The sequence below is a fragment of the Pseudophryne corroboree genome, chromosome 8, assembly GCF_028390025.1.
Source record: "Pseudophryne corroboree isolate aPseCor3 chromosome 8, aPseCor3.hap2, whole genome shotgun sequence".
NCBI classification, from domain to species: domain Eukaryota; kingdom Metazoa; phylum Chordata; class Amphibia; order Anura; family Myobatrachidae; genus Pseudophryne; species Pseudophryne corroboree.
In genome coordinates, this window is record NC_086451.1 from 456,134,700 (window position 1) to 456,146,628 (window position 11,929).

Here is an 11,929-nt window from a genome sequence, read left to right on the forward strand (position 1 = left end):
AAAAAAGATTCCCTGATTGCAAAATCACCACAAAGAAAATGTCCATGCTACAACAACACGCCAAGGGAACAGGTGGTGGCCACTACTGCACAAACAGTCCATTGGGAACAGAAATAAAGTGATCATCTGTCAATCAGTGGCTGCTATGGGCAGTGTGGGTGACACTGACAGTACATGTACTCACAGTGGTAGGTTCCAAATGTGTTATATTACTGAAGAATATTTCCAGTAACCGGACAATTGGTAATTGTATTTTTATTGGTGCAGTGGGACATCACAGTATACAGCTGATACAGCATCTATTTGCTTTTCAGAAGAGATATCTTGTCCTTTTGTAGTAATGCCATGATGTTATTAAATATTGGAAGACGTCTTAATCTTAGTTTTTTTTTTTATTACTTTTTAGCCATACTGTCATCCTCAAGTAACATGGAAGAGGATGTTATCTCCAATCAGCAGAGTAGTCTCCCAAATGCACAAATTTCGCAAGAAACAGATTAAGAAAAATAAAGAAACAAGAAAAGATGACTGTGATTTACAAATGCAGAGAATGAGGCACACATGAGAATGAGGCACAGATAGATGGCTTTCTACATGACTATAATCAGCGTTTTGATGGACTCGGCAGTCACTATGGCAATTAAAAAGACAGTTTGCAATAGAAAGAACAAGGAGAGCATTCACATATGACAGTAGTGTCATAAACCTCCCGGCCGTGTGTGCTCATGCTTCTGTTAGGCATACCAGGGGTTAAGGATTTGTTGGGAAGGGTTAAATGAGTTTTCAGTGGGATTTAAGTGGTTGAGATTGGCTATAGGAGGTACTCTTGATGTGTTTGTAAGTAGGTGGCCTCTTTTCTTTTGGACGTTAGGGCAGAGAAGTACTGCTGATTCTCTCAGTTGTTGTTATATTGATTCTGTGTTTTTCCCCTATCTTTTCATGTACTTTTTTGTGACTTACTACTGTTATCTGTTCCTCTTTATATTGAAACTTTCCCTTTCTTTCTATTTCTTCTGTCTCCTTTTTGTCCCTTAATATTGTCATGGATCGCCCCATAGGGTTGTGGCGCTACCTGCCCGTTATCTTACAGGGTCTGGTGCCGTGCCAGGGGGTGTCAGCACCGGAGGTCCCGGGTCTGGGGTTCCTGGTCTCTGCGGGAGTGTCTGAAGGGTCCGAAGCGGATGCTCTGGTTAGGGGCCGAGGGTGCAATGGCAGTGTGGTGATGGCCGCGGGCAGCAGAGCTCAGGTTTTGACCGCCACGTGGCCTCTGGCTGAGGGAAGTTAGGGAGCGTATTGGCGGTCACGCTGCCTGTAAACGCATAAGCAGTGTAGAGATGGCCGCGGGGTGGTGCCTAGAGAGGTCCCGGTAAGTTTAGGCTGATTCAGCATCTGGACGCTTCAGTGAATCATGCCATAGTTGATGGTCACTGCAGCATGACGTATCAGCCATTTGAATCCGCGCAGCACATTGCCTGGTCTTTCGTTCCAGGAGCCCTCATGTGCAAGCTGGATGTTGAATCAGCTTTTCGCTTTCATCCATAACACCCGTCTGCTCTCCGTTATTTGGGTTCATCTAGATGACAATTTATATATTGCCAAGTGTCTCCTGATGTTATCTCCTCTACATATTTTGAATGTTCTACTTCGTTTTTGCATTGGTGTTTAGTGCAGATCTCAGGGGAAACAGGTGTTGCGCATTACTTAGATGACATTCTCCTAATAGGACCAGCGGGATCCCCACACTGTGCTAAGCTGCTTGAAAGCACTGAAGCCATGTTTCAGACTTTCAGTGTTCCCATAGCTGATAAGGCCAAAGAGGCCACAGAGGTGAGGTCATGCTTAGGCAGGCCCAATCGCTTTTGGGCTTGTTTAACTTCGCTTGCCATGTAATTCCAATGGGTAAGGTTTTCTGCAGGAAGTTAGAGAGGGCGACTGTAGGTGTACGTAGGGCTCATGAATACATTCGGTTGTCCAAGGACATTCGGAGGCATCAATTGATCTGGGATGCCTTTTTGTCCAGCTTTAGTGGCGTGTGGATTTAATTGTCCCATCCGGTTGCCAGTACTGTTCTCCAGTTCCACTGGTTTCGGTGCTTTTTGTAATGGTACATGGTGTGCGGCACCTTGGCCGGTTGAGTGGATGGCTGATGACCAACAAGTTGCTTTTGGAGGTCTTCCCGATCATGGTGGCATTGGAATTGTGGTCTGGTAGGCTGGAGAACAGAGACGTAGTGTTCTGGTGTGACAATCTGGGCACCATCCATGCTATTAATCGGCAGCGCCCAACTTCACTTCAGATTGTCAGGGTGCTGACACAGATGTTCTCAGATGCTTGGAAAATAATATATTACTTAAGGTGAAACACGTACCGGGCAGCAATAATGGAATTGCTGATGCTGTTTCTCTGTTCGATTGGCTACGCTTTAGGCGGCTGGCGCGTCATGCTGAACCAAATGGTGAGACTTGTCCCTTAAATGTGTGGCAGGTTATCCATCCGACATGGAGGGATTAGCTCATTGTGCTCGAGCCCAAGCAACTTTAGCTCATCGTGCTCTGGCCCAAGCAGATTATGCAGCTTATCTGTCCGCGTGGGAGCAGTGAAGCCAGTTTTTGATACGCAGGGGGCAATGGAGGGAAGAGTTTGCATTCTTTAATAATTGTCTTTGTGTGGCGTTTATACTAGTATGGTAAGTCCAGAGCGTACGTTGTTAAAATGCTTTCGGCATATACTATTTCCTTAGTTTTCGAGGGGAGCAGGATGATACCAAATAATTTTTCCTTTCTTGGGTCCTGAAGGGTTGTGCGAGGGTCGCCCCCACCCCTCAGGATGCATGCTTGCCCATTGATGGTTCCATGCTGTTGTGATCCACGGAGCGTTTATGGTGGGCGAATTGGTGGTCTCTTCGAGAAGGTCCACTTCGCCCATGCTAGCGTCATACGTGGTGGTGCGCGAAGATGGTATTTGGTGTCGGGTGCAGCGCTCCAAGATGGATCCGGGTGGTAGAGGACACTGGGTCTCCATTGGTCGCTGCTTGAATCGCAGGAGCTGTCCTGTGGCCTTGGCTTATGATGGATTGCGACCAGTTTCTGACGGTTCTTGGCTGATTCATTCTGCTGGGTCACCTTTAACATGCTTTCAATTTGGATTGGTTTTGAAGCGCTGCATCCTCCACTTGGGTCTATCTCCAGGTTTTTATGGTACTTATTCTTTCTGTATCGATGACGACACAGCCGACGCTTCGGCAGGTTGGTCCATCCAGGCACTAGGCAGGTGGAGGTCTGGAGTATATTGCAGATACATCAGGCGCAACCTAACTTGAGGATTAGCCACTCATCACCATTAGGTGGGTGTCTTGAGGAATTATTTGCTTTACCATCAGTTTTAATTACGGTTTCTACCGGCTGAGGGAAGTTTTGATGTTTTTTGCCTCAAGTCAAGATAGGAGACCTGTTCCCGCCCTTACCCTTTCCTCATTTGTAAGGTTTATGCTTTTGTTGCCCCTAGGCCCCCTTTTTTAGCTAGTCCTGGGCTATTTGCCCTTATGTTGCAAGATACCCCAAGGCGGCTTGTTCGGTGGTAGCGGCATATGTTGCAAGATACCCCAAAGCTTTTTTCTTGCATTGGATAGGGAGGAGAGGAATGCGATGGGAGGCATTCCGCCAGGTATTGGACAAAGCGGTGGGTATGTTTGGACACACAATATTCCTGATAGTGCATGTAGGTGCAAATAAGCTGACATCTAGGTCGTCCCTCGATCTGAGGTGTGATATTCGGAGACAATTGGTGGAGTTAAATCGAGGAGTGGTCTTTTTGTAGAATATGGTGGTTGGACATTATTCCACATTTGGTGTGGCATGGCGCTGTGAGACCGGGCGCTATCGATCTGGTGCTGAGGAGAGTTAACGCGGTTGTGGGCCGCACTGTAGAGGCCGTGTCATCTCACATCTGGGCATTTACTATAGGGATCGCACTTTATTTAGTCCTGATGGAGTTCATCTTTCTGAGGAAAGTAGGGCAAAGTTTGTCCGGCTTCATAACGGCTTGTTTAATGCTTTGTAGGTATTTTTCCCTGGCGGACAGTTCAGTCGTAGAGAAGTTTAGGCATGTACAACAGTGTCAGACAAGGGGCACCACTGGACCAGGTGGGCCCTTTTCTCCTTCTACGCGGCTCGACTGTCGCCTGCTGATATTGGCAGATGGCCTCACGCAAGGATTGGGCAGTCTGCTCTGCCTTTGCAAGTCGGATGGGCAAGGAAGGTGGCAGTTGGCCATGTTTATATGTTTCGTGCTAATGCTTAAGCTGGACGTATGCTTTACAATGTAAAATTACTCCAGAAAAAATCTACTTTTTCCCCGCAAGATACTATCTGTCCAGAAGTCAGAATGTTAATACAGATGGTATCCAAGGACCTTGACAGATTACATAAAAAACAGAGGACGATGATTCGGAATATTAACAACAAAGAAAGGATGGCCATACATGAAATTGAATCCTGGGAGGATGTGGTAGTTAAACCATCCGATAATGATGGGAATATTGTCATATGGTCTAAAGAGCTTTACACAAAGGAAGCCAGGAGACAGTTGAATGACGTGAGGTGCAATAAGAAAGCCCTCTTTAACCCCACAGAAAATTTTGCAGCCATATACTCTAGGATGATTGGTAAAGCACTTGATGAGGGGATTATAACAAAGTCAGAATTTGAATACCTACAGGTGCTGAAACCTAAAGTACCAACATTTTACTTGTTCCCCAAAACACACAAAAGTCTGACGAACCTCCTGGCAATCGTCTCAGGAATTGCTGATCTCTTGGAACAGGCCAGTACCTTCATAGATATAAACCTGAGACATCATGTGATCACTCTTCCATCATATATTCAGGACACCACAGATATCCTCAGAAAAGTGAATGACATCAGACTGGAAGAGACACAGCTATTGATCAGTATGGATGTAGAGTCATTATACACCTCAATTGATCATCAGAAGGGGCTTGAGGCCATAAAGATTTTCATGGATATGGAACGGCTGAGCGATTTTTACTCTTTTCTCTTGGAGTTCCTCCATTTTGTACTATATAACAATTATTTCACATTTGATAATCAATTTTTCGTTCAGACCAGGGGGACAGTGATGGGAGCATCTTGTGCTCCAACATACGCGAACCTCTTCCTCAGCTGGTGGGAGCGGGAATATGTATTCCAGGGAGACAATAACCATTATACAGAAAAGATATCAATAAGGTTAAGGTACATTGATGATGACTTTCTGATCTGGGATGGAGACATGGATTCTTTCAAACAATTTGTCCAGGACCTACACAAGAATGACTCGAATTTGAGATTTGCCTACAAAGCAAGTAAAGATCAATTCTCGTTTCTAGATCTACTAATATACTGGGATTAAGATAACACCATCGCCATGGAGTAGTTCGCACAAATAATCTACTCCACCAGTCTAGCTCCCATTTTCCACCAAAGGTGAGGAATATTCCCACAGGGGAGTATCTAAGACTAAAGGTGCATACACACGGAGAGATTTTGACTGAGAGATTTTGACTAACTTTTCCCTTGAACTGGCAGTAGGAGATTTTGACTAACTTTACCAGAGATTTTGTCTAACTATGCAAGAGATTTTGGCTATGGGAGATTTTGACTATCTCATTTAAATAAGGGGATGAGTGGGGGAGTGTCCTATATAGGATGATTTTACAGGGTGGCTGTATTAGGCTGATTGTACAGGGTGGAAGAGTGTCACTATCTGTGCACATAGGGAATTTTGATAGGGTGGGGAGTGTCACTAAAATAGGGTGATATTACACAGTGGGGGTTGTGTCAGTATTGTGGTAATAAATAGCATCAGCCATTATAACTCAGTACATTATATGCTTGTGGCTAGTTCTAGTTAGGTTTACCTAATTGAACGCATCACATTGCTAGTGCGCTATTCTTTGTTTGGCAAGACAGAACTAAGAGCTTTTCGTTATGGATCACAACTACCAAGTCAGGGTATTATATGCTCAGGCAGTGGCGGTGTGGGATATGGAGACAGCACAGAGGAGGGAGAGGAGACGTGCTCAATCCTGTTGTACCAAGCAGTGGCTGTTGCAGAGAGAATCTCTCTCTCATATGCCATTGCTGAAGCAGATTCAGGAGAACAATCCAAAGTATTACCGGAATTATCTGCGGATAGATGCGGAGATGTTCCAGGAGCTGCTGCGACTGGTGACACCTCTCATTCAGAAGCAGGATACGAACATGCGGCAGGCCATATCTGTGCAGGACTGGCTGGTGGCTACCCTGCGCTACGTGGCTACCGGGACATCGCTGCAGGACCTGAAGTTCAGCACCCTGAAAATATATATATAAATAGTTTCCTGCCTCAGCTGAGGAGTGGAGAGTCATTGCTGAGAATTTCGACAAGAGCTGGCATTTTCCTGATTGTGGCGGAGCAATTGACAGGAAGCATGTGCGCATAACACCTCCTTCCAAGAGTGGCTCCCTTTACTACAACTATAAGGGCTTTTTCAGCATAGTCCTCATGGCAATTGTTAATGCCAACTACAATTTTTTTTTCATAAATGTTGGCAAAAATGGGAGAGCATCAGATGGGGGTTCATTAAAAGACACCGGCTTCTATCGGCGGCTCCTCACACAGCAGCTACATCTGCCTAAAGCAGAGGAGTGCAAGCAGGGGCTGAATTTTGTATTTGTAGGAGATGAAGCCTTTGCTCTGCACGAAAACATTCTAAAGCCCTACCCTCAAAGGCAGCTTACCTTGGAAAAGAGGATCTATAACTATCGCCTGTCTCGGGCCCGACGCGTAGTGGAGAACGCTTTTGGGATCATGAGTAGGCGATTTCGTATCTTCACTTCTCCAATTGATTTGAGGGTGGATAAAATAAACTGGGTGGTATTTGGGTGTTGCGCCTTGCACAATTATTTGAGGCACAAAAAAAACACCCACAAGGCCACCACCTACAGCACCACCAATAGACAAGCCACGTGATCCTGACTCTGCCAGGTGGCCTGGTGTGGAAACACCTGTAGGACATAACTCCCAAGCCACCAATGCAAAGGCCAAAAAAATCAGGAAGGAGTACATGGCCTACTTTAACGGTGTTGGGGCAGAGGACTGGCAGGACGCTGCAATTGAGTAAATGTATTTCAGGGATTGGTTACTATCTGTGGTGAAATAAATGATGTCTGCTGCATGGTTTTGGTGTGTCCTTTCTACTTGGTGTCTACGATGTTGATTAGTTTTAAATTTGTATTTGTTAGCTAATTGAACCGTGTCCTGAAACTAATTACAAATCCCTTACCTCCATGCAAGGCCTTGTGTTTCCCTCTGTGCAGTATTTTTTAAAAGATTACCCAAATTTTATGAAGACTCATTGGTTAATGACAAAGAGATTTGTGCCACCATCTATTACCAATTTACATATTTGTTTGCATATTGTGGTTTTAAAAATGTAACTGCACTGCAGCTAAATAACGGATATACTTGGGATCCCGGAAGGCGCTTATTTGTGCTTGACCCACTGACTGCATTCGGGTGGCCTGCATCCCGATGTTGTTATCTTGTATATTGTTGTGGCGGCAGCTAGGATTTCATTATTCATCCTGATTAACCACATATCCAAACATCTATGTAAACAAGTGCAACATACAAAACCCTTTCACATCTCCAATGCCGATTCCCACCCTGGAATTGGAAACGGGGCTTTCCCGGGTGGATTTTGGCAATGGACCCTAACGGCAGTCTTTGGCAGACTTCCTGCCCTGGCAATATGTCGTAATGGTTGCAATAACATTGGAGGGGGCGGAGCCGGCAGCAGCGCTGGGAGATAAGGTCATTTCTGCACCGCCTCTTCCTATGTAGTGAATGGGGCCCAGGTTGCCTCAGTAACCCATTTACACTGCCACTGACTCAGTATTCAACCTGGGAATAACCCTTGTTCTAATCTGGGTTGAATTACCGAGTAAGGCATACCGGGAATTCTCCATGGCCCCTTTCACATCGCACAGTAACCCGAGTTGACCCGGCAATATAGCGGGTCGATATCCGGTTATTTGTGTGATGTTACAGGGGTTTAAGTACTAGTATACTAGTACTATTAGTTTCTTCCGTTACACAGATAATTAGATCTTTTGGTGCCCATGAACTCACCTCCCATCGGTAACACTCATCACCCAGCTTCCCTCTCCTATCATGGTAATACAGCGCCCGGCTTCCCCTTTCACTGAGGTAACACTCAGCTCCCTGCTCCCCCCTCTAGTCCCGCAGTGGGAACACTCAGCTCCCTTGCTCCTCCCTTCCGTCGCAGTAACACTCTGATCCTGGCTCTCCCCTCTTGCTGCAGTAACACTCGGCGACTGGCTGCCCCCTCCCACCACGAGAACACTCAGAGATTGATTGCAGCATAGCGTGTCCTGGGGACCCACCCAGTTTGGCAATGTGGGTCCCCAGTCCACAAAACTGGATATAATACGCATTATAGTGCGTTTTAGCAATCACTGAATATCTCATGATTTTGGGAAGACTGGTCCTGTTTAAAGAAATATCTTCTTTTAAAAAGTTACAAAATAAATCACCCATACTGAATTGGAAAAAATACTCAAGACAATTTGTTGGTTTTGAAAAACTTTATAAAATTTGAAAAAATTACAGTATAAAGCCAATTCTGGGCAGGCTTCATTAACTGTATCATGAGAATAAGTGCCCTTTTTGCGCGGACTATCCCAACAGAACATTAGAAGAATCGGGCATAACTCTTACAACAGTACAGTAGAGGCTAACGGTGCTGCGAACATGCACTGGGTGAAGAAGAAATAGTGCACTTTTCCGAACAGTCTCTTGAAGGAGCACAAGGAGTGGACTTATCACAACGATCAAAAGTCCGGGACAATGAGGTCATAAAACCAACGCTGCGGAACTATAGACCTCAGTATAGTTCACTTGGAGCAACAGTGTAGGAAAAAGTCAACAACAGATTTTTACACTTACTAAAAAACCGGGCTGAAAAACAAAATTTTATAAATTAAAAAAACGAGGGTCGCCCAGGACCGATGCCTGTGAAGGTGGCATGTCGGAGTACATGCCACTGGACGACGTGCTAGGCTGAGGGGAGGGGCTCGGCTGTGTGGGTCCCGTCGGAAAATAAGACATCTGATGAGGAGGGTTTACCGGCGCATACTGCATGGGATGGTGATGTGGAAAGGTGAATGGGGGAACATTTTGGAGATGGCGCCTGGCAGGTGGCACTATCTCACACTCATCAACCAGTGTCTGGTCGATGGCGCGTGTGGTAGCATCAAGTACCAGGCGCTTGTGGATCCTCTTTTGATCCTCAGTCATCTGCCTCATCTCCGCCGCAATGAAATTGGCAAAGGTTTGATCATAATCCGGGGACCTATTCAGAACCTCCTCAGCATGTGCAAAAAATTGCTGTGAGCTGGAGGCGGCAGAGGTGACTCTCCTGGGACTCTCCTGGATGTCCTCCGTCGTGTGGGAGGACGTGGTTGAGGTGCTGCAGATTCCTCAGACTCGACCACCTCTGCAGATTCCGGAGTCGACTGCTCCACCTCCAGCTCCTGGGTAAGATCCTGCAAAATAATTGAATAACAGCAAATTGATTCCAAGTCAAAATGTTGTTTGGAACAATACAATACAAATGTCTATGTACTTACCAGATCCAGACTCTCCTGGGCCTCCTCTTCCATGAGGATTGGATATTCTGGATCCAGGCTTTCCAGTGACCTTGTCCGTGGCTCCTGCTCCAACGTGAACTTGAAGAGGTCATAGTACCACAGCGTCGGCTTAAAGACCTCATCTGTCCCGGCTCCGGATCGCTGTGACTCTTCCACCTTCTTGTGCTCCTTTATGAAGACTGTTCGGAAATTAGAAATCTTCTTCTTCACCCAACCAATGTCCGCAGAACTGTTTTGGCCTCTACTGTACTCGATCAACTGTTGAAATGCCCGATTCTTCTTGTTCCTGTTGGAATAGTCCGCGCTCTTCACTCTCCACAGGCACTCATTCTCATGATAAATTTCAATGAAGCCTGCCCAGAATTGACGATACTGCTCACTAGCCATTTCTGTGTAAAAATTAAAAACACAGTGTCTGGTAAACAAATATGCCCCCAGAAATGCAGTGGTTGAAAAACACATATCTGCCCCCACTTCCCCTGCACCTGTTAAAGCACATTATACACATTGCACCGGGCAGAGCAAATTCCACAGCGTCTGGACACCCTGGTACACTAAATACCTCTCCCAGGTCTCTCCTAGTTCAACTTACCCTTTTTTTTCCCCACATTACTTTTCTCCAGACTCGCTCTCCCCCCGCCCGAGACTTGTTTCTGCTTTTTATATTCTTTTTTTCCCCCTCTTCATTCTCTTCTCACCTCAGTTTTTAACTCCACTCTTGCTTCTTTTTCCTTCTGACTCTCTCGGTAATCTCCTACAAGCCCTTCCAAGGATTCCACTGGTTGGCCCTTCGGAATATTCTATACTGTTTACTAAGTCTGTTCCTAACTCCTGATTGTTTTTGGATTTGTTTAAAATAAAGAGTATAACAAATAAAAATAAATAAAAGTAAAACAGCACATATAAAATAACAGATAACATAGGGACAAACTCTTGCACTTAATTTTCTACTCTATGTATACAGATGTTCTTGTGCTCAGAGTATGTCAATTATTTTCATCTGTCATTGTTTTTCTCTTGCCAATAAACTTTTATGATTTAAAAAAAAAAAAGGAGACGATGGAGGGAAAAGGAAACTCAGAGGCAGGCCAGACATGATTCGGATACAGAGGTATGTTTAAAAAACAACCACACATACCCAGGCACTCCCACCCAGCCACACCCAGGTAGCTTCAAACACATACCCAGGCACGCCCACACCCACCCAGCAACACCCAGGTAGCTTCAAACACATACACAGGCTCTCCAACACCAACCCAGCCACACCCAGGTAGCCTCAAACATATACCCAAGCACTCCCACCCAGCCACACCCAGGTAGCTTCAAACACATACCCAGGCACTCCCACACCCACATACCCAGGCACTCCCACACCCACACCCAGGTAGCCTGAAACTTATCCTCAGGCACTCCCACCCAGCACCACCCAGGTAGCCTCAAACACATACCCAGGCACTTCCACCCAGCCACACCCAGGTAGCCTCAAACACATACCCAGGCACTCCCACCCAGGTAGCCTCAAACACATACCTATTGTATGTATGTATGTATGTATGAAATTTGGACAAGTGCATTTTGTTTGCAAACCATAAGTTACTACCAGCGGCAAACTTTATTAGGGTGTGCACGACTGGAGTGTGCATATGTTTATATATATATATATATATATATATATATATATATATGGAAAAGGGGGGGATGAGGGATGTGTAGCGACCAACGGTGTCAAATTAGAAAAAATTGCCAGTAATAAATATAATAAACTATTTATTTGATGCAAGAATAAAAATAAATTAAAATGACATATATATAAAATGGGACAACAATACAATTACAATTGGACTAAAAACACATATAAAGTAATATAAAACTACAATAAAATCAGAATAAGCAGTTTTTCCTTATCTGTGGTATGAGGTAGGTATTTTTGCTGTTTAGTTTGCATTTAAAAAAACGTATTTTGAAAAGGTTTTTGGCAAAAAAAAAAAATAACTTTGGATTCCCAAAACTGTTTTGTTTCTTTATCAAAGTAGACAGCTGATAACTATTAATGCAGTAAAATGTGTATTTGAATGATAAGGGGACAGTCCAGCAATAGAATGGCCACGGTAAACACATCTTTGTAAAGTTGCGGCTCTCCTTTTCCAGATACTGTTGAGTTAAATAATATAAAGTTTAATTAGTTTAACTTTTGTAAAGGCAATGAATATACATTC

General features: G+C 44.8%; 1 protein-coding gene across 1 annotated transcript; it reads right to left on the minus strand.

Annotated features, from left to right (window-relative positions):
• Positions 1-8,629: 8,629 nt before the first annotated feature.
• LOC134947968 (uncharacterized) lies at positions 8,630-10,779 on the minus strand. Its single transcript, XM_063935758.1, has 2 exons — positions 9,693-10,779; positions 8,630-9,608 (listed from the first exon to the last, which is right to left on the minus strand). The coding sequence occupies exons 1-2, from the start codon at positions 10,173-10,175 to the stop codon at positions 9,420-9,422; spliced, it is 672 nt and encodes a 223-aa protein (XP_063791828.1). The 5' UTR covers positions 10,176-10,779; the 3' UTR covers positions 8,630-9,419.
• Between the last annotated feature and the right edge of the window lie 1,150 nt (positions 10,780-11,929).